We start from the raw sequence: 26,124 nt of genomic DNA, 5'->3' as shown, positions 1-26,124 counted from the left end.
ACAGACCAGGACCCCCAGGTCCCTTTCCCTGGCACTGCTCTCCAGCCTCTCATTCCCCAGCCTGTCCGTACATCCAGAGCTGTCCTTTCCCAGGTGTAGAATCCAGCACTTTGCCCTGTTGAACTTCATGTGGTTGGTGACTGCCCAGACCCTGATTTGTGGAGTCTCTGCAGGGCCCTCCTGCCCTCAAGGCAGTCAGCAGCTCCTCCCAGGTTTGTATCATCTGTGAATTAGCTCAGTGTCCCTTCCAGTCCTGCTCCCAAGTTGTTTATGAAGACATTGAAGAGCACAAGGCTTAGATGGAACCCTACAGAACCCCACAAGTGAACTTTCATCCCAAATTACAGAAAAATCAAGAGAAGTTCTACTTTAATATTTGACTTTTTGGTAATGATTACAGTAAAAGGACTGTTAGCAGTAAAGGAATCTTAACATTGTGCATTCTTAAGCAAAATTTTCAAGTACCTTAAAATGAAATGCCAACAATTGATGCAACATATACAAAATGGAATTAATACACATGCAGTCACTACTGCCAGTTTTTTCTGGCATTCTACCACTATCAGAAGCTGGACCTAGGAGAGCCTGAGATGGTCTTCAAAAGAGAGAATCACCCTGTGCTGACCATGAGTGCTAATGAACAACAAAAGGGCTCCTGAAGGTCCCACTAACCCCTTGCTCAGACACCTGCTGGCTTTAATTTAAAGCATGGCAGCTACAAAATATCTTCTATTTTGTGGTTCTGCACTGTTCCCTTTCTCAGGGCTTTCACTGTACTTGCTTTAGCATTAAGTAGTTACTCTAGGGATACTTCAAGACTTTTTTTCCATTATCTTTACCCGATAGTATAGATTTTTTAATTTATTCTAAAAATAAAAGCTTAAGTACTTTCCCAAAAGATTTTATTATCATGAAAATTAATAGTGACCTCTGTAGAGCAACATCTGCATTCATTTCAACGAGACTAGAAATCAAATAAATGCTTACAATGATGCAAAATTCAGTGCATAGTGATGAGCAAATAAAATGAATTAAAATTACTATTTACTTTTAAAAATTATGAAATTTCTCATGGCTTAATATTTTGTGAGAAAGTTAGAATGCATAACTCTTTTCAGCAATACCTTCAAAACCAGTTATAAAAGCCATCACTCTGCATATGCAAATACTGAATCATGCAAATATCAAATCAAGGTTCTTCATTGCTGCAAATGATCTTAAATTCAAGGCCTGACCTCAGATGGACAAGACTCCTGTTGTTCAGTCCCCAAAAGAGCAAAATTCATGTCTAGGTAAGAAATTAAAGTGTATTGGGTATATCCATGTAAGGAAGGTTTTAATTCCCCTCTCTGCAGGCTAGTGTGTCCATGCTAGTTTCCAGACTTCAAGGCTCCTTCCTTCCCTCAGAAAGGATTTGACAAAGGATCAGAGCAAAAGCCATCAAAAGGGGAGGCTAATGGAGCTAACATTTGTTTAGTTTTCATAACCAGCAGCTATGAGGCATTCTGAAGGGAAGTTACAAAGAAAAGAGAACCAAACTTTTTTTGACAGAAGCCAACAGAATAATATTACACACTGAGCCTTGGGAGGATTGGTGTACACAACAGCAATAACTTCTTCACACAGAGAATAGCATGTCACATGAAGATGTTGCCCAGAGACACGGTAGAAACTCCATCCCTAGAGCTTGAAGACACAGCCTAAGTTGTTGCTGACTCAGTCTAATACTAGCTGATGGAATTATGGAATCCATGGAGCATTGAACACAGGCTCAGCTAAAAGCTACAGATCAGAGGAAATCATAGAATTATAGATAATCCTGAGCTGGAAGAGACTCACAAAGATCCTTGAAGTCCAACTTCTGACAGTGAAGGTAACATGTTTTAAGTTCACTCAACTACCTCAGTTAGTCTTAGTTGTATGAATGTATCTGTATATATTGCTCATAATTTGTGTTCTCATTTTTACAGATTACTGCATAAAATACAAGCACTGCAGATAAGATTTTTTAAATGCTCACTGGATTGCTCAGTTCAGCTCCCATTGAAAAAAATGTTTAAACTCACACAATTTCAATGGGTTCAATTATCTACCAGATCCAAATCCCCAAAGGCATAACTTCTGTTGAACATCTGGGAAGCCATTCTCCACATCTAGGTAGTTAGCAGAATAACACCAGTCCAAATACTTACAGCTTCTGATTTCCTTATGTTGAGCTGCATATTATAAGGCTTTTTTGTATAGCATTGTTGCAGGAGAGCTTTGTTATCAAGAGTTACAAAATCATCACGTCCATCTTCCAGCTGTGTACCCTACACAAAAATGCATTCTTTTAATAACTCATATTTAATGAATTGTAATAAAAACAAACTAAGAAACCCACACGTTTTCCTCAACAATTTATTTAAAAGTACTACTTTCTTTCTTCTTTACTTGTTAAAATGTGTCTACTTCTTCCACTTCATGCTCATTAAAAGAGAATTTTTTTAAGCCCAGCTTTCTACAGAAACTGAGCTTACAAGGAAAGACTAAAGAGAGAGATTTGTATCTTTTGAATACTTATGAGTTTTCATTCATACTGAAATAAATAATAAATTAAAAAATCTCAAAAATACTGTGTTCCTACAAGCTTTGTGAAAAAACATCAGCAAGTCAGAGAAAGCAGACTTCAGAATCTCAGAGGAGAAGACAAGAACTCATCCTTTTTCTGTTCTGCTCAGGAACAGCTAAGTGGAAGCAGAGGATTTGCTGTTAGGAATAAAGCTCAAAGCTCACTGTAGAGATACTGCTTTGTGACAGTGAGGAAGTTAAATACAGCCTAGACAGGGAAAAGCCAAAGCATGCTGCTGGTTCTATCAGACTTGTAAACCAGCCCCAGGGTATTACAGAAATATTTCCTACGTGGACAACATGAAAAGAAAAGGATATGGGAAGTTTTTACAGAATTCAGGAAAGAGATAGCATAGGAAAGAAATCAAAGGAGTAGGTTTGTTAGCAATGTCCTCCATGAGCACCTTCTTTCCAGAAAAGATAAGTTGTTCTCCTAATCAAGCAAAACAAGTGTATTGAAATCTTTTGATTTATTCATCTAATCAGGTAGTGATAATATCTAATACAAAAAATTATTCTGATAGATGTTATATTAAAATCTGTGAAAAGAATTAACACACATGCTTCTAGTGCTTAGCAAGTATCTTTCTGGAACCCAAAATCATCAGAATACCAGCATACATTTGCCATCTATTTCTTCACTTTCAGATTAACTTGGCTGCTCCTGTAAATACGCTTTTGATGAGCTTGCAGTAGTGCATCTAAAAGAGTCACTCTTTGAAAAACAAATGCTATGAGTGTCAGACCAGTACATTAGAGTGGAATCATTAGGGGGGAAAAAAAAGCAACAACCACCAAACTATAACAACTCTCCAGAACAGAAAATCTTATCTGTCACCACAAAATACCTCAACTTTTTTTTTCATTCGCCTCTTATTCACAGATCACTAGCAAGACTATGAAGAGAAAGCTCTTTTAAAGCTATCTACGATATGTGAAACAATATTTCTTTTGAAAAACCTTCCCTTTTCATTCTACTGAATGTTAAGAAAGTAAATCCAATAAACTCATTGTTATTCATCACAAACCTTTTCTCCAGAAAGCAATGAGCACAATATGTTCCATCAACATTTGCACACTTAACTTTACATTAAGATTCTTAAATGGTCATCTCCCCTCAGCAGAATCTAGCACTCAACCAGTCCTCAGAGCTGTTGCTTACTCAGGTTTCCTGCTTCCTTACACCTACAATGATGCATCTTTCCCTGTTCAACCACTCTCCTACACTATCTCTTCCAAACAAGATGAAAGTTGGGTTTTTCACCCCTTTGTTTTCCAGTTTCTCTCTACTGATCTTCCCTTCTTTGCACCTTAGTTTAAAAACACAAAAGAAACCTGGTAGAATTAGTACAGCTTGCAGTCTAACTGTGCTGAATTTTATACAATATCAAAGCAAAAAGTACAGATATCTTTCATTATTTTAACCCTATATTCCTTTGTATTTTCAGTGTTAATAGTTCTCTAAGGAACAGATTAAATCTTTAATTTCTTCTTTTTTAAGTCCTATACACAGTCCAAATTTACAGAGCAGTAATTAAAATACTTCTGGATGTAAAAAATAAAGAAGCTTTAATGAATTTCTGGTTTTGGAAATAACATTGTACCAAGATCTTCCTGTTATCTCTTCTCTTCTTATAGGCTGTAAATTCTTCCTTATCAATCATGGCAATCTTCAGGGTCAGGCTAGAAGTGCACTAGGAAGGTCAGTGTTACTTTCCTCACCAGAAAACACAGCTATATATAAATTCTCAGAGCACTTCGGTTTCTCACTCTGCAACAACTGAAAAAACCTTCCTACAGTTTATTTCCTCCACCTCAACATTAGCTGCTTAAATTACACGTTTTTATTTCTTCATGATAAAAACATGAAATTAATTACACACATGTACAAACTTTTCCAAACAGTGTAATTAAATAGTGATGCACATTTGCTATTTAAAAATGCAATTTTTACTTTGCCAGCTACCTTTATTGAAGTGTTTTGACACTGGAGATGGTCTTTTTTCTTCTCTGCAATTTTCTGAGGATGCTGCTTATATTCTTCCTTCGTACCTGCTTCATACTGACCATGATTCAGTTTGGATCTGTCTGTGGGGGATGGCAGATTTTCTGGTCTTGTCTTCTGCTCCAAAACAGAATGTTAAAGCAATGAGTAATCAGCATAAAAGCCTCTGGCTGGTCTATTGAATGAGAACAGCATTTTTTTAATTCCTATCCAGTATAATGTGTGTAACTTCTTGACATGATGCTTCAAATTAAGAAAAAATGCAAACAGCACTGCATTTTCAGTCTTACTTTTCATTGAGTTCTTCAAATTCTACCATTTTTTAAATCAAAAAAATACACACTCAAATGGTTATACATCACTTTTATAGAAAGAAGTCAGATTTAGTGGTTCTGCCTTTACTAAAATGGAAATTCTGACTTTTGATTTTTGGATGGCTGAAAATGGATGGATGTTTTTTGGTCAGAAGTCCTAATACTCTTGTATAGCAGATGAGAAGTGGGACACTGTTCCTTAGAACAACATCAGCTGCACAGCTAAGTACCTTTCTAACCTCACACCCATTTCAGGGCTCTGCACAACAGAAGCTGGGATCAGTAGAAAGGGCAGCAATGACAGAATTCCAAGATTCCATTCTCTTCGGTCTCCATGAGTAATTAACACCTTCAGTACTTAAGTTATATTCCTTCAGTGCTAACAAAAGTAAGGTGGCCTTCTCTTGCATCTCTACTCAACTTGCAACAACAGTGTTATAGTCCTGCTCTAGAAAACCATTTCTCAAAATCCAGAAAGATCTATGCTTTGAAGAGCCAACTTTCTCCTTCAAAAGAAGACTCAGATCCCTTCCCTGGTTAATTCCTGAATTATAAGAGTGTATTTAAATATTTCTTCCAAAAGTGACCTATTTTAGGAAGCCTTACTTACACAGTTACTGAAGAAGCTGGAATCTGTCTGGCTCAAGGAAAGCTTGGTCAGAGCCTCAGAAGCAAGAAAAGCAGAAATAAAGGCTGCTCAGAGGAATAGATTAAAATAGTCTAAAAACCACAAAAGAACATGGGGAGCAAGTCAGGCAAAAAAGGGACAGAAAAGAGAGAGGAAGAGGGAGAAAGAAAGAGAGACAGACAGAGAGAGACAGAGAGAAAGGGTAAATAAACTGAAGATACATTCCAATACATTGAGCACTCACTATTTAAGACATAATGAAGGCAGAAAGAAAGCAACAAGACATAAAAGAAAGGGAGAAAGACCCTAAGAAACAAAGCCACACCAACCTTCCATTGGCACTCCTGCAGCTTGACAGAGTTATACATATGATCTTTGTTTAAAAGAAATGGTAAAGCAAGCAGTGCAATCACAAGCATCCAGACCCAAAAAGGCCATAACAACCAAAGCGTGTTTGGTTTACAAGGCAGTAAAAAGGAAAACAAACTATCTATAGTTACATGTTTACAGGTACATCTTGAGATGGGTAAATACCTATGTTGAGCATGTGTTCCAAAAATTAGTACATTCTTAGCACATTATTTTGAAAAGACCAAAATAACACTTACCATTTCAGTTTTCACTGATTTTTTTTTTTTATTTTTTTCAAGTAGAGAAACGATTTGGTTATACAGGGAAACATACAAATTGGCAGATTCACCTTCAACTCCAGCCAATCTGGAGTTCTGCCCTTCAAATTACTATATTATTTTTTTCAAGAAGCACAGGTTATATACAAATTATTTTAAAATTGGTTTTCCTTCTAGTTAAAATCCTGGGGGTTTTTTTAAACACTTTTTTAGATATTTCTTAAGTTTACATAAGTTAAATATTTTTGAAATATGGACTTTTAATCAGTGCATTTTTATAGTTTCTTCAATAAGCTAGTTCCTGTCACATAAAATAAATTAAAACATATTACATTTTCAGACCATATACCATAGTACTGAACTGATAAGACTTTTTGTCCCTCTGTATTTTTTCAACTTCTTTACCTCCATTTTTTTCTAACACAATTTTCTAAGGAAAACAGGAAATAAGATATATCATAATCAAATAAAAAATTGTCACATTTATTTTATTCATACTTAATTCAGATATAAAAGTTAAAAAAAACTCTTTTCCTACATTCAGGGAATTGTAATAACTGAGTAATTAAATCTTAAAACTTTTATAGTGGATATTGATTCTGAACAATGTTGTGCTGTACTGTAAACCAGAATATTAGCATCTGGGCTACTGATTTTCCTTAAGAAGCACCTAAGACTAGTGGTGATTAAGTTTCTTAGTTATCCACAGGAAAAAGAGCTAACATGATGAGGACATTTTAACAATAAAACGAGCACCAACAAATTAGACATAATTCCAAACTTTATGTCCCAGTTCTGTTTTAAAGACAACAGCCCTAAGACAAAAAAAAATGAAATGCTGCAAGTAACTCCAAAAGTTTCCTTTTCACCAGAATTAACTACTGTTCCATAGAAATAATATTTAGTGTTTGCAAACATGGATTTTGTCTTTAATCATACACTTTCTACTACTAATCTTTGTAATTTCTATTATTAATATATCTCTTAAAAAACAAGTACAACAAAAGGGTAAGTGCATCAATCAACAAAGAGCTAAGTTATATAATAAAATCATTCTTTCTAAGTATTCTAAAGAATACCAGTAAAAGGACTTTGCTAAAAATATTTTGGACCAACAGTACTTGGAGATATGAGCTTAGCCAAAAGAAAGAACTTACATAAAAAATTATATGTATGTTTTTCTAAATTACTCCTAAAGTGGTATATTATAAAGATATCTGTAGTGACAGACTGACATGTTGATGCTGTGCATATGGAGTTTGTAATGATGCTCTCCACTCTGAAGATGAATCTAGTTGACACCTCTGGGAAGAATTCCCAGCGCACGGTGTGTAAGAGTCTCCATCCTAAAATCACAAGAAAAAAAGGACAAGCAATCATAATTGTTTTATATTCAGAGTGATACTTGTATAAATTCCTGAAAAATATGAATTTCATAAACTTTTTGAGAAAAAAATTAATTTGCAATTACCTCTTCATCAGAAACTCCCAGCCTCCCTAGATCTAGGCATGGCACCCTGCAAGGAGTTAAAACAATTTTAATAGCAATACATTCCCTCATTTCTTAACTACAATAAAAACACTGCCTATCAGTTACTATTAAGTCCTTCACAAAAATTTCCCTGAAACTGGATGTGGCCTACTCAGCAAATCTCTATTAGCCCCTCTTGCTCCAGCTCACCGTGGCCACTGAGCTTCTCTTCCTAAGGAGCAGAGTACCCTGGCAGCTGAAAAGGACCCTTCTTTACTCCCACATTGGCTTCCCTTCCCTCCCCAACAGGAGCTACTGCAACAAGATCATAAATCAGGGACCCCTTACTCTTGTCTTCCACAGCACATCCGTGTCAACATTCCTCTATAATCAGTCAACAGAGAGGCAATAGAGAAGCAATTGCTACTTGGGATGCAAATCTTCTCAACTTTCCATAAGAGATTAACACAGTACCATACCCCAGTATTTTGTTCTGCTTAGAGAAATGAAAACATCTCCAATCCATCATAGCATCTCTGTGCCTTTTGCCTTTACTCTAGGTATATTGCAAAGCACCATGAATATGTATTTTTTATATTTTACTACCAATATTTCCAAGAAGCTCTATTATAACTTATTGGAATAAGAGCGATCCTTATTTTACAGTCTTTTTTTATTAAATAATGACAGACAGCACACAGAAATTTGAATTTTTTTTACTTTGGTTGGAAGAATCAAAGGTCATAGTCACACATACTCATAATTACATGCATATAGTCACACATACTCATAAAATAATTACAGTAATTTCACGAATACAAGCCGCACCAATTTGACCAAAATTTTGGTGGAAACCCGGACGTGCGGCCAATATTCCGGGGCGGCTAATACATTAACAAAATTCTAAAAGCTGCCAACACAGAAGTGAGACCCCGCGGCAGCCCCAAGCCAAGCTGGAGCCCGGTCAGCCCCGGCAGAGGTAGGAAAGCCTGGCAGAGGCGGGGCCAGCAGTGTGGGGGTGGGCGGCAGAGCCTGAGCCAGCAGGGCGGGGCAGGGAGGGCGGCAGAGCCTGGGCCAGCATGGCGGGGGAGTCGGCAGAAGCGGGGCTGGCAGTGCATGGGAGCCGGACTGCATAGGGGAAGATAGTAGAAGCAGGAAGCCCGGCGGCGCGGGGCTGCCCGGCGGCGGAGAAAAGCCCCGTAGAAGCAGGGCTGGCAGTGCACGGGAGCCACATTGCATAGGATAGGATAGTAGAAGCAGGAAGCCCGGCGGCGCGGGGCTGCCCGGCGGCGGGGAAAAGCCCCCTAGAAGCAGGGCTGGCAGTGCACGGGAGCCACACTGCATAGGAGAGGACAGTAGAAGCAGGAAGCCCGGCGGCGCGGGGCTGCCCGGCGGCGGGGAAAAGCCCCGTAGAAGCAGGGCTGGCAGTGCACGGGAGCCCAGGGGAACCGGGACTAGCAGCGTGGGGGAGCCCGGCGGTGCAGCGGCCAGCAGTGCCGGCCAGGGTGAGCAAACATGGCAGCGGCGGTGCAGACGGGAGCGGGGAGCCAGGGAGCCTGGTGGCGGCGGCGGCAGCAGCACCGCCCGCAGGGCGAGCAAACGCAGCAGTGGCAGTGCAGACGGGAGCAGGGAGCCTGGCGGCGGCAGCGGCAGCAACACTGCCCGGCCGGCCCAGCCAAGCCGTAGCGCCGAGCCGGGCCATCCACCCCTATCGGCAACCATGAGCGGGCCGAGCCTGCCTGGCCCCGCCCCGAGCCAGTAAACCCCGCTATGCCGCGATCCTGTTACTAATTGGCCAATTTGTGAAAGCTGCGCACGGATTCTCGCTATGAACGAAAGTGCGGCTAATATTCGGGGTGCGGCTTATCTATTGACAAAGATAGCAACATTGTCGAGGCACCGGGGGTGCGGCTTATAATCCGTGCGGCTTGTATTCGTGAAACTACTGTACATACATTGGCTTTAAGGCATTTCAGTAAACAAAACTGGCTAAAATATCAATTATGGTCCTTGAAAGAGTAGATATTCCTTATGTGCCAAAATCACTATAAAGTTTTAAATTTTAAAAGCACAAACAAAATTTCCCACTGCCAAACTATTCCCACAATAGTTTCTCTGCATTTTTTATTGTAATACTTGTAAAAGTGGTCAATAGCTAAAATATAATTTTTCTCCTTTTGAAGGCACATTAAAAATATTCAAGAAAAATAATGTATAAATATGTATTCTCAGAGTGACACCTTCTGAAGAGGATGAAGCCAGGTTCTTCTTGGTGGTGCCCAGCAATAGGACAAGAGGCAATGGGCAGAAACTGATGCACAGGCAGTTCCACCCAAAACAATCTTCATCACAGGTGACAGAGCACTGGAAAAGGTTGCCCAGAGAGGTTATGGAGGGTCCCTCACTGGAAATACTCAAACACCATCTGCATGCAATCCTGAGCAATGTGCTCTGGGATGACCCTGCTGGAGCAGGAAGGTTGGACCAGATGGACCAGTGGATTAGACCCAATGTGGTCTCTTCCATCTTTATACATTCTGTAATTATACCTCCACCCAGCCAAATATAAATCAACTTAATTCCAAAGTAAATAATGCATCAAATGTTCTACTCCAAATATAGATCACAGGAAACAAACCTATGATGATAAATTTCATGGAACACTAAGTTGCATGTCACTACAAATTCAAATGCATTATGTTAATAATACAATTAAACAAGCTGATCAGAAATAGAAGTAGACTTACTCTGGTGGGCGAAGACTCTGGTGTGTAGCCTGTCTATTTGGTCTCCAGCCCTGAAAGAATGACACATTATTACATACCTAATGGATTCAGATTAACATACATTCTCCATTTCAATTTCCCCTGAAATATTTAAAATTAGAGGATCAAAGTATCTGTCCAACATACTTGACTAAGACACTACTAACAAGGGGAAAAAACCCAGAAACTTCTCATTGAAAGCTAATTCTTACACATCATGAGACTAAAAGACTGAATATTCATCATGACAGAAAGATTTCCAGCCATTAAGAATCTAGACAGCATCCACATCAGCTATTAATAATACATTAAAAATAATCCATGTTCCTGAGGCTTTGTACCGTCACTGCTCACAAGGCTTTAGGTCACATTGTCCTTGTTGTTTGGGAACCAACCCTTAAACCAAAACCACAAGACTGCTGGCTCACAAGGAGCTAGCTCAGACCCCAAAGAACCCTTGATATTTGGTGTAACTGTTTCACCTCAGCTTTAGTATAGCTGTCATGATGATAATCAGGCTGTTCATGGTATTTCTTTTGCAAGGCTGCATATCATACAGATCTCCAAACACAAGAAAAAAGACTTGAGCCAAACATCACCAATCCCCCTATGGCTTATGAAAACAGCTAGCAGCAAATCCATAGGTAAGGCTGCCTGGGGAAAGCACAAAGTAACAATTCACCTAACTGGCCTCCCAATCTGAAACAAAAAATGAAATTATTTGAGAACATTTGGAATCAAGGCTAACATTTTTGGTTTTACACTTTTCAGGTCATAAATCTCAGCATCACAGCCTAAACTGAGCAGAATCCGATTTCCAGCAGTGCCCGAACATCCTTCACCATCTGAGAGCAAGCACAAAACTGTAACTCCTTTCTTGCCATACAGCCTTGTAGCTGCTCCCGAAACAGAAGCTCGGCAACACTACCCTCTAGTGCCTCCAGATCGAGTCCGGGTACCCAGCTTTGAGAGCTCTCCGCAGGTGACAGCACCGCCACCGCGTGGTCACCTACCCAAGACCGTCAAGGCATCAACAAGGCGCTTTTCTCACTTTTCTCTTTCTTCTGCACCATTTCAACTGTGGTAAGCTAAAGAACACAGCTGATTCTAGCTGTTAAAGCCTTAATATATTTCCTTTTCTAGGAGTCAACAAATCAGGAAGAAAGCAAACAAAAAACATTGTGAACACTGGGGTGAAGCACATGTTTTCAACATAATTTTAATTTAAGATTTACTTTTGCAAAACTACCAAAAATCATGTGGACTAGAGAGTCTAAATTTGGAAACTTTGCACATAAAAGAAAAAAGGATGAGAGGTTAGAGAAAAAATGACATTTATTTTCTTTTACAGCCTACACTAAATGGTCAAAATGTTCTTGTTGTCCACAGGTATTTAATTTTGGTTAAATTAAATTCTGGTTAAAACATTAACACATTAAACATTAACATTATAACACTGATGAGTTATCATTTACAAAAGGTCTTTTTTCATTCCAAATCAAACTGAAAAGAAGACCAGAAACTTGGCAGTCAAACTGCAAGAATTCCTAATGTGGTCACACAACAAATAAGGAAGTAAAGTGAGTGCTTGGGGGCTGAGGGAGGATTAGCAATTAACTTTAGTTCATGGACATAAAGTACACAGTATCTGTGAGAAAAATCAACTGTTACTAACAATATTGGTATTAACTTAGCAGTAAGGAAAATAATGGCCCTCAGAATCCAAGATCATATTCACAGGAACTATCAAAAGCTGGCCCTAAAGTTTCTACTAGAGTGAACATGTGAGTGCTGCACACCTACCCTGTCTCAAAGCATAGACTATTAGGAATACCTGGAAAATGTCATTTCTCTTCACACCGAACACAGAGCACTGAGATCCATTTTTCATGTCGACCTGAAATCGTGCCTTTTCAAATCATATTTTGGGGGTTGCTTTACATTATTGCTGTCTTGCAAAACAAAGACACAGACACACCTGTTGCCAGTTTCACCAACAGCCTGAGTCAGCACACAGTACATGTTCAGTACTCTGTGGCTCTTAACTGCAAGTACCAGTTCATTCTTAAATTCCCCACACTCTAATTAAGTGTTCAGAGTTATTCTAGGATAGCTGTTTATATTGGAATTTCTCGCCTTCATTTGAGAAGCTGTCATAGCAAACTATCTCTTCCTGACAAAAATAATTTCTTTAAAAGGTGTCTTCTGTATAGAATGGATTTTAACCTCAAAATAAGAACCTTCTGAAGCATTATTAAAATATTTTTAAATGCCAAAGTAAGGAAAAAAAAACAATCACAAGCCTTCCATTGACTACCTGACACCACTTCTCCCTCAATGACAGCTCAGTCTTCCTTCGAGGGGATGCAGCAACTCCTTTGACTTCCAAATCCATGCAAATTCAATGACAGCTTTCAGAAAAAAACTGAAAACCAGAAAATCCTATTGAGAAAAACATGTATTTTTATCTAAGTACTTCTGGGATAAAAAACAAAATGTTACTGCATTAGAAAGAATCTTGGTATTGTCTTCAGCAAGCTATGAAGTGCTGTTGGTTTCCTCTTTTTCACCGCCTCTTAATTTCAGTCTTTTATTACTAATGCTTAACCAGATTCCTGCTCAAATTTATATTTTTGCCTCAAGCTTAACTCCCTCTTTCCCTTGCACTTATCGACACCTTCTCGTTCTAGTGTTATTAATTTGTTACCCCTTGGCAACATCAAACCTTTCGTACTCTCCGCTTACAGCGCTGGCTGCTCTCCATCTCTCAGCACCCTGGGAACACCTCGGGAAGGCGGGCGGGCGGTCCCGGCACCCTGCCAGGCTCCGAGAGCTCCAGGGCGACATTCCACCAAGCACTCCAGCTCTGCTGCCTTCTCCTAGGCAGCCAGCTTTGAACCCAAACCCACCGTGTGGCTGCCATCAGCTCCATTCCCACAGGAAAGGCTGAGGGCCCCGAGCACTCCCACTCCCAAGCATCCTCCCCTTTGCCGGGCAGGAGCAGGTACCCCGCACCCGCACCGCGCACCCCGCACCGCGCACCCCGCACCGCTCACCCCGCACCGCGCACCCCGCACCGCGCATCCCGCACCGCGCACCGCGCATCCCGCACCGCTCACCCCGCACCGCGCATCCCGCACCTCGGACCCCGCACCGCGCACCGCGCACCCCGCACCGCGCACCCCGCACTCCGCACCGCGCACCTCGCACCGCGCACCCCGCACGGTCTCCACGGTGCCCGCGCCGCACCAGGGTGCTCGGTACAGCAGCGCGGAGGGGACAATCCGAGCCGGGCCTCGCACCAGAGCTGCCAAAGGTGCGCCTCGGCAGAACGGGGAAGCGCAATGCCCCATTGCTCCTGCGGAAATACGCTGCCCGAGACCCGGCCTGCTCTCCCTCCCCGCGCCCACGGGCGGGTGTGCCCGCCCTGGGCCCCCGCAGCCCCGCCAGGACCGGCGGGCGCTTACACAGCGCACGGGTCCTGCCCGGCACACCGCGGCAGCTGGAACCGGAGAGCTCGGAACTGCGGCGAGAGAGCGCACGGAGCGTGTTTGTAGCCTGGGTCAGACACGCAGCGATCACCCCGAGGCAGCTCAGAGCCTTTCGGACAAGGGCTTCACCTGCCAGCAGCATCCGAAACCTCGCGGAGCTGAAAGGCGCAGCAGGGACGATTCAAACACTGCCCCAGGCGGGGAAACGCCGCGGCAAAGGACACTGGCAGCAGAACCTGGAAGCAGCAGGACTGACCTGCACCCTGCACACACCTGGCTCCCTCTCCATCGTTCCCTCAGATCACTGGCTTTGACATTAGTTCACTTTATTAGATAACTCAATGAAAAGCCTCAATGAACCTGATTTTTTTCAGTTTCAGTTGTCCTGAATGACCAGAGCAGCATCAGTTATTTTTTAAAATCAAATTGTATCCAAGCGCCAGTTCTGATTCACCCGTTCTGTCTTGGGGGGAAATTTTGCCGCCTCTTGAGAAACCATGGCTCTGTAGCCAATCAGTTTTCCAAAGTTAGGCAAAATCTCACTTAGTCCAAAACTACTAACACACTGATGCTAAGGATGTATTTCTGGATGCTACTTCCAAGCCTGTGTGATCCAGTTTTAGAACTAAACACATACCATGTTTCTACACCAGAATGAACAATTCATTCCATTTCAGTGAGTGACAGGATAATAAATTTAGTGCCTTTAAGTACAGTACATTTCCTCCATAAAAACGAATTCACATGCTATTTTCCTGTAAGAATAAGGATGCCAGAAGAGTTCAGGTATCATAACTGGCCTACTTAAAAGCTATGCAATTATAAAACAGAAAATGTAACAGTGCTGTACTGTGAGACCTACCTCTAAGGCAATCCCTGTCATGAGAGGATTGCAGTACTATAGGTGTGTGCATTAAGAGAACAAAAAAATGTGTAAATAATGAAAGTGTGCACAAAAATTATTCTAGAAAAGGAAAATAAATGCCTTTCCTAATACTGACCTAAAAAGGCCACTATCAAGTTGGCATAGTGTACTGAAAAAGATCCCATGCCCCACAGTTCTTGCATGGTATGTAGCAACATATCTGTTAATTAGGATTTTTGAAAAAGGGTATTAAAACAAATCAAAAGGTCCCATTCTATGGTATTAAAATAAATGTGAAACAGAAATACAGTACTAATGGGTATCAATCAGTTATCAGACAGCTACTGAGTTTAAGCAGTGGCAAGTGGAGAAGAAATTAAGCGATCTACTGTAATACATTAGGGATTAAGTTGATATACAAAACTAAACAGCATTACTCAGGAGACTGCAAACTCAGACATCATTATTTTCATATAATATCCATGGCTAAATTTCTCTCTCCAAATAAAGAAATGTAACCATGAATATCAAAGACTTAACCCATACTGCTTTTCACACTCCCAGAGTAAATTTTTCCACAAAGAGCTGAATTCATCAGTGCATGCTCTTTAATGAACTCAAGAAAGTCACAGTTCAAGTGGCATAATGCTTTCTAGTTACAAAACATTTATGAAACATCTATTCTTTATAGCCTAAATTAGAAGATATTCTAATATTCTAGTGAAGCATCAGATATAATTACAGTGCATTATATACAGAGTACAGAAATATTTTTATAGGGAAAAAATAAATAGAAAAAATATGTAAACATCCTGAGTAAAATTCTGCTGCCACTGAAGTCAGTTACAGAATTGTCAAAGATACGAGCAAAGGCAGTATATCACCCTCTTTTTAAAGCATATAGCAGTGCACATAGCTTCATTTCAGTTTAAAGTGCATACAACATTATAAAAAGAATTCATAAGCTTTTGGAAGTTTTACATATGCAGATTCCATTCATATCTATTGCGTCTCCTCAGTCCCATCTCTTCTGATTCAATGGTATCTTTGCTTATCATTTCTTCATCTTCTATAACATCTGCCTCCAACTGATGTATTTCACATTCACTGTGCAATTCATGCTCTTCTATTTTGTAATCATTATCAATATCCTCAAGTAAATCTTCATTACAGTCATCTTCTCTGTTGTCCATTTCTTTCTCTTGGGAATGTTCAGCAAATGACTGAATGAGATCTTCAAGTTTCTCATTACAAATGTGTCCAAGATCTTTAAATTAAAAAAAAAGTAATCAAAATTAAAGTTTACTGGTAAGGTTCTGAATTTCAGGGTCAGTTTAGAACAGAGTATTTTTAATTACGTTTGTTTTTTTGGTTTTTTTTAAGTAAGACTCAAATAATGCAAAAATTTCCCAAATTTCTAATGGACCATTTTTAACATTTAAGATATCTCTTGGGCTACTATGCAGCTGTTGGAAGTCTCCAGTTGAAACTAACATATAATTTGGTGGTTAGTGTTTCATGCAAGCATTACTCACAGCCTCAGAGGTCCCCATTAAGGGGAAATCTTTCGTCTAAAGTAAGTCCAGTACTAATAGACTGCTTTGGAACTGATGTTCCTAAAGCCTGTTTTATCTAAACAGAATGCGACTGTATGGTCCATCCCAGTTCAATATCTTGAGCACCTATTCTTAAATAAATCATGATGTATCAAAAATTTGAAATTGGATACATCTCAAATAGGAAGAATGGTATTCCTCCAGAATAAAACTAATTCCACACTAATTACCTAAGGTGCAGAAGCTGAACACTATTATAATAAGATCTATTTATTCTTCTAAAATATAAACTACTGAATTATCTATCTGTCTGAAAATTAAATTACCTTTCATCTTGTTTTCTGATTTATCCAATCCACTTTCTTTCATCAGTCGCCTAATTGATTGGAGCTGTGTCATTATTTCATCTTTCTGCTCACAAGCTAAAGCATTGACACTAGGAAAAAAAAGACAAATGTTAACAGCTGAAAGATTATCTTGGAAGGGAGTGTTTGATAATAACACACTTATTGCAATATTTCTTTCTGTGCATAAATACCACACCTAAGTTTGTGAAATGTTTAGGTCAAGCTTTCCTTTGAGAACTGTCTCTTGAGAAGTGGGGAGGCCATTACATCATACCACTACTGAATGTCACTGTACTCTAACACGAGCCCCAGTAGACAAGGTTGGGTAATGACTACAGAAAGTAACACTTATCCAAAGTACTGTTATTAGTAGTGCCCCAATGCCTAATATAGAACTTTAGAGTTTGAATGCTTTTTCTCGTTCAAGGTTTTTTAACTTTCCTCCCCATCATTACTAGAAATTTGTTAGGCAAACCGGCCAGTCAATTTGCTGCTTAATAGTTTCAGCAGATATCAAGTTCAGAAGTACACTGAAGAAACAATTAGGAAATTCTGCATATTTTAACCTGTGTTTCATGAAGGATGTCAGTCTCGAAAATTAACTACATGGATGCTTTTATTTCTAGTAGATAAATAAGGCTCTAGCTTCTTAAGCACAGAACTTCTCTAAAACTACAAGGAGTTTTTATATTACTGATTCCCTTGTCATACAAAATAGACAAGTTCTATTGCACTGAAATACACACACTTTACAAATTCATTTCAAAACACAAAAATAAGCATCTACACCTTGATAACTATTTTTTTTATTATAATTACATCTAAAAGAAGAAACTCACTCTGCTACCAAAATCTAATTCCCACAAAGGCTTTCAAATGCTACTGAGTGTAAGTGTATTTTCACTATTAGACTCCTTGGTCCATATTAAAGTTCACCTTGTTAAGCCACAGAAAAATGATAATTTTTCTTCTGTATTTATGTTTGGTGAACAAGAGATGGGAGGTATCTGTGAAAATGTTCACAAATGGCAGAATTTGTATTACCTGCAAAAGGCTAAAGAAACAATAAGTAATCAATGAAGGTTCCTAAAACTGTTCCTTACCTATATATAAGGATCATTTTAAGAACTCTTTGCTAACATTTTGGCAAATTTCAATATACAGGAAACAACAGAGAGATTTTTTAGAAACACTCACCAGTTTGAAAGTGGATCCAACTGAGTCAATAGAGAATTTAACATTTTCTCTGTCTGTGCTAGATGTTGCTCCAGTTCTAAAAGCTGATGTTCTGACAAAACAAACACAAACAAAAACAATATAACAAAAACAATATAACAAAAACAATATAACAAAAACAATATAACAAAAACAATATAACAAAAACAATATAACAAAAACAATATAACAAAAACAATATAACAAAAACAATATAACAAACAGAGGGAGGCGGGGGGAGACGGGAAGCAGGAGAGAAAGAACTTTGTAAAAAAGTCTTTACAGTATCATTAAGAAATTACTTTATATTTTTCATTCAACGGATTCAAAACCACAAAGCTTCTTTCAACTAAAAAATTCTGCAATATGAAAAGGGAGCAGTGGGGTAAGAACAGAAGCCTTATTATGTGTGATCAGAAGTCCTTTCCACCCAGCAACCTACCTTCAACAGTGCCCAAACAGAGGACACCTCCCGTAGAAACTGAGCAAGAATGTGGAGTTCACCTTCCCAGTCTCAAAAACTATGCAGTTGCAAGACTTCTTGAGAAGTACTATATTTATACTTAATATGCTTTCCTTGTTTGTCTATTCACATCTTACAAATATATTTAATGCTTAATGCACTAGAATAAAGGAATCACTCCTCCTAAAATACAATTAAACTTTGAAGAAAGAAGAATGTAACATGCAAGGCAGCAAATCACTGCTGAACCTCATTACAGACCTGGGGTACACAGACATCAAAAGATGCTGCTGGTTGTTTAATTCACTAAAAATCTGTCTATACAGGGAGGGAAAGGTATGAAAACAGCATCAACTCTAAATGTTTGTGACAGGTTTCTCATTTGGCCCAGAAATCATAAATGGTCTCTATAATTGTTTAGCCACACTTTCCCACTGTTGATACAGTTCAGTTCTAGACAAGATAATCATATTATTTTAAAATACCCTATTTATTTAATTATATCCCATTTAAACTGAACAAATCTTAAGTGAGAAAAACATCAGACATTTTAAAGGCAGAGAATCATACTGCATTACTACAGCTGTTTGAAGAGCATTACATCTGGAGAATTTAAACCTCAAACAAGCATTTCAAACATACAGAATAACAAAGTGGGTGTTTGTAGATTCCTAACTGCTCTCAGTAACCTGAAAGATTGTCTTCATTTAAATAGATTGTATCAATGAAAACATGTTTTGTTCCCGTAGGAAATAAGCATTTTTGTTGAACATATGTATTCTGAATGGGTATCTTACCTGTTTCCTTTGCCTTGTCTTCTGTACTTTTTTCCTTTTTGGAGTGACTTTCTTCATGTGACTTCATCTTTAAAAAATACAATCAAATTAAACAATTTCATCACTATTTGTGTACTAAAAACAAAACTGCATTTAGAATTTTACTGAAAGTAAACAGCAACCATGAAAATGTGCTACATTAATGAAACTTTTCTTCTATGATGCCTCCTTCCTGTCTTAAACGAACATTTCTGATTTTAAGCAAACACAACATGATGGGCAAAAGCTTCAAAAGAAAGCAGTTGCTATTTCAAAAAGAAGTAGAAGAAACTTTCTAGGTTACTGGATCCAGTCTCCTATCATTAACTACAGTACAGAATTTATTTCTTAAAGTAATAAAGATGCTATCAAAAAATATTCACATTTTATTCCCACAAGCCCAAGTGTAAAGAATTGTAACACACAAAGTAAGGTTTTCATGGTTTTTAAATCTTGTACTAAACTGGGCAGCTTCCACACTAATTTTGCTAAGCTGTGATATTTTTCTCATACCAAGACTAATGTGAACTGACTCCAGAAATAAGGATGTTGTCTCCAGTCTTACTCCTGTTAATTTTTATTTTCCCTGAGGGCAAGCAACAATATTACAGGTGCACTCTCAGCTTTGTAAGTCCTGTAGTATCTCTTACTATAAATAATACATTTCAAGACTGATTCCTTTTGAAAAACAACCTATCATGTGTTCTCCTTTTTGAATTTACAAATGGTAGGAAAGGTATACCATACTGCAAATAAATCTGCATGTTGCAACTGCATGATCAAATGAGAAGTCCAAACAAAAGGTCAAGTCTACTTGCTATTCTATCTAACTGCTAATCTAAGATCACTGCTCTGCAGGAATTGTTCGCCTCCTTCCCACACTCAGTCTCATTCTGAAGAATGAAAAGGAAGTGAAACACAGATGAGACTTAGGTTACAGACTCAGGTAGCAGCACAGTTTAGGTTCTCAGATTCGCATTTGAGGCTGCAGGGTAAAATTCTCACTTCTTCAAGCAACTAAAAATATGTAAGCCAGAAGCTTTTATGCAGAAGAATTAGACATGCTAAAATTTTAACTTTGGACTTCACATTCCAAGTCAAACAGAGCAAGAAATGGCTTTTCGACAAGCATGTACACGGGCTCAGAAGTAGAAAAACAAACAAACAAGCCAAGCAGTCACATTTCCTCCTAACCACAATAATTTAATGCTTTTCCTATGGCTTACCTTCAGAAGTTTGTATGCTGCAAACATTCCCACTCCAAGAGCATACAACGGCATAAGGGTGAATGCTAACTCTCGACCATTTCCTCTTGGTCTCTCGTTTTTTATCTCTTTTTCCATTGCATTTCTCATCTGTTGAATACTCTGGTAAGCATTACTGTCAGAATTTCCTGGGTTCCGGTGAACTTGATAAACTGTCTGAGGACTACCTTAAAAATGAAATTGAGGGAAAGACAACAAAGTAAGAAATAAAATCAGGAGCCTACAAGTGGAATTAAACTGTTTTCTTCTTGTGCAACGTCTTTGTTCATCACTCTTTTAAGACAGTGTGGGCAGCCTTGTATCACTTAAAAAATTAAAAATTATTCTTACATTAACCAGATGCAGTTAAATCTAGGCAGCAAAAACTCTCAAGTCAAGCTTGGTTTCTTTAATGGATACCATTTTTAAGCTTCCCAGCAACACTGGCAAATCCTCAGCAAATCACAGAAAGATAGATGTAACAAGAAACAATTTTAAACTTGAAATTAAAGCATACTCAGAGAAACTATTGATAATGCTGAAAACAGTAATTAATATTTTTTTCCTTTGCACCAAAGGAACTGAGTTAATTACAAATTGAATTGTCTGGTCCCAGAAAAAAAAAGGTTTTGTTGAAATACACTGTGTTGCTGCTTTCATTATTTTGACAGTAAACTCAGTTTTACATAGATACAGGCTCAGAAGTACTGTACCTTTGCAAATCAAATATTTAGCAGGAGAAGATTATACAATAGCCAAGAGATGCAACCTGGGAAGCCAGAAGCATTTTTGCATGTAATTTGCCTGCCAGAACAGGAGCGGATGAGAAAACAGCGAATGTCATTGTTCAACTTAGGAAACAGGTTATTTGGTAGTTAAATCAAGGGTTCATAGGACATGCACATATGGAACAGTATCAGCAGCTAAAGAATGCAGATGCTTACAGGGACTGATTGCAGGAGATTAGGGGATTGTAAAGTTTTACAGTGATGTCTCAACTGAGTGCCCAGACTTAAAATTTCAAACTTAACATATCAGAGCTGAGTATGGGTATGGCAAGGTTCATGTTCTATAGAAACTCGCAAGCAAAAGACCATTATGTAAATCACTGTTGGTCAATTACTACTGTAACAGTGGCATTTCAGGAACTCACAGTAATCTAACTCAAATGTGCAAAGTACAGCCACGATCAGATAGAGAAAAAATTAATGTTACACAAAACCTAAATGCTCTAGCTGATACAATCAGAACTCAAACTACCTTCATCGTTCAGTACCAATTCAGGCAGGCACTGTCCTTTCAGAACAAGTAGGTTCTGAACAAGGACAAGACTTAGAACAAGTGCTAAAACTGCACTAACTGAAAATTACATTGCATATTATATATATTTTTCCACCTTTCAGAATGTTTCATATTGATTCCTAATTTTACATTTATCCTCAGCTTTTCCTCTGTTTTAATTTAAATTCGTTTTTTAAAGTAAATGAGAAGTTTTACTAAAATAGTTACTATCACAGATGAAAACTATTTCTACAGATCATAAAAATAAGAATGTGGCAAGGGAAACACCTTCAGGGTGGAGAGGAGGAATGCTGAATCCTAGTGGAGTCCAGTGTCCTGCACCATGTTCAACCCACAGAAGAAGTGACAAAGTGAGTTACTGGCCAACCAGAAGAAAAGCACCACCCAGAGAGATGAGAATAGGAGATCCATCTGAAATTTATTTTACTCAGTGCTGGGCCAGTACTTCAGTAGAATCATAGGCATGTGAAGTGGTTTTTTTGTGGGTTTTTTTGGCTTTTTTTTTAGGATTTTGTTTTAAAATAATTTGATTTACAGGGAATATACAACTACCTTATAAATAAAAAAATAATCAGGCAAAACAGGCCAGGCAAGAGCTTACGAAGCACCCTAAGTTTGACAACAGGTGGGAAGAACATGGTAGCAGCTCAAGCCTCCATTTTTCTGCCAGCAGGGAAAAGCAGATTTGTAGGATTACAGCAACTATCTATCTCTTGGTTTGAAACACCTTGGAAGACCTCACAAAAGCAAGCTTTTTGTGATTGCCAAGAACAAAGGTCTACCTTTCGACCTTGAGCTAAATCGTGACATGCACCGACACGGCTTAACATACATGGATACCACTTATAGCTCCTACAAGTAGCAAACTCTGTGTAACCCATTCACTGATACCTTTCCCAAACAAGGATCTTGGACTCTTTTTTAATATACTGCCGGACAGATTTTGTATGACTCTGTGCATATATTTACTAACAGCAACACTCGGCTTCCTTATTGCCATTGATTTTTCCCAGTGAGAGCTCTCAGCTCGTCCGTTCGATTGCGCCCCTGCGGGCACTGCTCGTCACACCGCTCCGCACTCCCAATTACCGGGTGCTCCCGGCACTTAAGAGGAGTTTCGGTAAGACAACACAGACAAAACCCAAAGCACTGGCGAAGCAGGTCAGCCAAGCAGCGCAGGAGCTGGGGGTGTGTGAGGCGCAGGCAGGCCTGCCCGAAGCGGTCTGACCAGGCCTCTCCGCCCGCAGCCCGTGCCCGCCCGGCGCCTCCCGCCGCACGATCCCTCTCGGGTCCTGGGGTTCCTTCGAGCCCGCCCGAGCCCGCGGCGGCTCCCGCACGGAGCCCCGGCCGCGGCATCGCCCCCGCTACTACCTCTGCCGTGCTGACGGGGATCGTAATGGCCGGGGCCGGCCTTGCCGCCCCGCGGAGACCGGCCGGGCCGCCCGCCGCCTCCTCCCCCGAACATCCTGGGCATGACGACGAAGACGCAGAGCACCACCACGGCCGAGACCAGCACCTGCTGCACGGCTGAGAGCGCCATGGCCGCGGCCTCCCCGCCGGCTCCCGCGGCCGGGCCGCGCCCCGCGTCCCGCGCCCGCCACAGCGCCCCCGGCGGCGCCCCGCGGCACGGCACGGCACGGCACAGCAAAGCACGGCACGGCACCGCCTGGCAAAGCACGGCACCGCACGGCACGGCACCGCCTGGCAAAGCACGGCACCGCACCGCACCGCACCGCCCGCGGGCACCGCCCGGCGCCGCTCCCGGCCCGCCACCGGCTCTCCTCTCAAAGCCAACCCGAGAGCTGTGCCCCGAGACATGAAGGGCTTTTCCGGTGGGAAGTGAAAATTTTTGCTGGAAAGAGTTAAACGAAAGTGAAGAAGATGCAGAAAAAGCAGATGTTTGATGTTTAGTCCGCTTAGTGCCACTCGAGGAACATGTTAGCAATGGGCAGCTAAATGATGAGCATCCCGAACACGGCTGGGAGCACGCATTTATTCTGCAAAGAATGTCCTTTGCTTGGGAGGGTTTCAGCTGGATTGGCAGATAAGGGGAGGGGTGGGGATTTGGGAAGCGATGAAGTTTGCAACAGACACCACGTGCAGTTTTAAATGCTCAGGAATAGGAAAACCAGGAAAAGTTATGACTGAAAGTATGGCTTGAAAAAAAACCAAAGGACTTAGGAAGGGAAGAGGATCAGCAACCAGTGGAGTTTATTGTAAAGTCCAAAAAGAAACTAAGAGTGAACTGAAACGTATAAGCACCAGTAAGCCTAAGTAATAAATCACAGCATCTTCTATCAAGATATCAAATTGGGTACTTTGAGTAAGCTTTCTGAAAAACAGTCACGACTGGAAGACAAATACAGATCGTTCATGTTCAGGAATCAACTACAAAGAAGTAAGAGGTGGTAGAATGAGTAGATGGCCAAGAATTGGCATGTTTACCTCATGAAGTTGTCTTTGTAAAATGCCATGATGTGTATTTGAAGCCATACCATAGGAAGAGGCTCTCTTAAAAATGCTTAAAATATTTGTACTATTCAATCTACTATATCTGTGCATTTTTACTTTGAATTAATTTTTATGTATCAAATCGAAACCCTTAATGACCCGTTCAACAATAAAACCCAAAAAGTTCCATATTTAATTAGCATGTCAACGATTCCTTGCCTGAAGACAAAACTGCATTTCAAATATCTTTTCAGTCGCTAGCAAGAGCTCTTACAAAGTCAATTTTCAACACTGAAGAGAGGAAAATCTTGTCTGATGAAATTAATTTGTATTCCTGTGCTGCAATAAGAAAAGTCAATTAAAATAAAACACAGGTACTTGCCTAAATAAGGGAAACTATTTGTTTTTGAAACTCCAGCGTTTGATATTTATCTGCTTCTTGCTGACTGGTATTATCTGATTATTTAAGATTTTGTTGTAAGTCAACATTGCACAACTATTTCACCTTTCATGCTTTGTAGACTTGGGAAGCAAAGACTGCACAGTCTTTGGCACAAACTGCAAAGGAATAGATGAATGCATTTTTGAACATAACATATTCTTAAATAACAAACATCTGTGCCATCCTAATTGCACATCTGTTGGACAGAGTATTTGGATTGGAGGCCATGAAGTTTTTGATGTTTCTGATGCTACTAAATTGGTATGGTGAGGTCAGATTTTTAATTTTCGTAGTGCAGAACTGTACTAAGGTTTGTGGTGGTTACACAGAGGTGCATATATGGTAGCAATTGGCAGGTTGCTGTCTTTTTTAATATCAAGCAATGACTGTACTGCATTACCCCTGCACTGGCTCACCTCAATACTTTGTACAATGATTTGCTCTTCTTGTCCACAATATCGACCCCACAGAAAGCCTCACTTCTCATTTCACTGCATGATTACTATATTAACTTTATAGAGCAATAATTTCCAGTTCTCTAGTTACCAAGCTACACCAGTTTGGAATTCTTTAAGTCTGGAGATGCTATTCAAAGTAATCACAGTAATTGCAGAATGTCTGTGGGTATTCCTTAGTAAAAATGTCAATTGAAGGATAAAATCCAGCCAAAGTAAATTATATAAATAACCAAAAGTTACCAGAATCATTTATGGAGAATTTTCCTTTCAGCTCTTTTTGTTTTTTCTCACTTATTTCTCTTCAAGTGTTAATTCTTGTTTTCTGCCCCTGGTTCTGCCTATAACAAAATCAAAAGCAAAGCCGCAGGATTTGAGTTTTGCTGTTTATTTGGCAGTAGATTTTTTAGAAGGCTAGAACAAGACAGTATCTTAGGAAAGTATTTTTCATTTTTTTTCTGTGGCACAATAAATTATGAAAAGTTATCTAGCAAGGTAGCTTTTACATTTTAATAATTGCAATTCAACTTTGTCTGCATAGAATTCTGGGGGGTTTTGCACATTTCTCTTAGAGTGATGTTCATGTCTAAACTTTCTTTCCCTTGACTGTTTGCTCCTTTCTTGTTATACAGTTAAGTCATATTGAAATGTTCATGCATTTCAAGCAACATTTCAGGGCAAATTACAAAGGAAACTAATCACTGGCAAAAAAATAAGCAGGGTACATGGATTAAACACTGTGAACATGTAAAAGTACCTGTGTCGTGAGAATTGATAATTGAAGACCATGCATGATCCAGGAGCAATTGTGTTCTTGAAGACTCAGACACAAAATTGAAAATGGGTAAAATTTATGAATCATAAATGGGTGGGCTGTGTAGACCTGTAAAGAGAGCTGCCTAATCCTGTGGACAGAATAAGAAAATCCAGCAGATCCACCCCATTTGTTCAACTGAACCTAGAAAGTCAAGGTCAGATCTGATTTGAGGACAAAATTAAATGTAATTCCACTGATTCCCAGGCATCATGGATATGTGTAATAGGCTGTAATTCACC

At 39.7% G+C, this 26,124-nt stretch overlaps 2 protein-coding genes across 13 annotated transcripts in view; both read right to left on the bottom strand.

The window, feature by feature from the left end:
• The window catches only part of CAPS2 (calcyphosine 2), a 35,270-nt gene extending 19,994 nt beyond the window's left edge, over window positions 1-15,276 (bottom strand). For 2 of the 12 annotated variants that reach the window (XM_033057660.1, XM_033057662.2), the window contains exons 1-6: window positions 12,740-13,424; window positions 10,405-10,454; window positions 7,658-7,703; window positions 7,422-7,532; window positions 4,577-4,732; window positions 2,193-2,312 (exon numbers count right to left, since the gene is read on the bottom strand). In XM_033057660.1, coding sequence (XP_032913551.1) covers window positions 2,193-2,312; window positions 4,577-4,732; window positions 7,422-7,532; window positions 7,658-7,703; window positions 10,405-10,454; window positions 12,740-12,817 — 561 coding nt within the window. In that variant the 5' untranslated portion in view covers window positions 12,818-13,424. The other 10 variants (XM_033057658.1, XM_033057656.1, XM_033057655.2 and 7 more) reach the window with 10 other exon arrangements.
• An 88-nt stretch (window positions 15,277-15,364) lies between these two features.
• Window positions 15,365-23,299, bottom strand: CCDC107 (coiled-coil domain containing 107). The gene is made up of 6 exons (XM_033057663.2): window positions 23,092-23,299; window positions 20,401-20,606; window positions 19,157-19,223; window positions 17,879-17,969; window positions 16,661-16,770; window positions 15,365-16,045 (listed from the first exon to the last, which is right to left on the bottom strand). The coding sequence occupies exons 1-6, from the start codon at window positions 23,258-23,260 to the stop codon at window positions 15,756-15,758; spliced, it is 933 nt and encodes a 310-aa protein (XP_032913554.1). The 5' UTR covers window positions 23,261-23,299; the 3' UTR covers window positions 15,365-15,755.
• Window positions 23,300-26,124: the final 2,825 nt, after the last annotated feature.

Source organism: Catharus ustulatus, chromosome 4, assembly GCF_009819885.2.
Source record: "Catharus ustulatus isolate bCatUst1 chromosome 4, bCatUst1.pri.v2, whole genome shotgun sequence".
NCBI lineage: Eukaryota > Metazoa > Chordata > Aves > Passeriformes > Turdidae > Catharus > Catharus ustulatus.
Note: the sequence above shows the minus strand (reverse complement) of the source record. Positions and strands in the feature narration are given on the sequence as shown.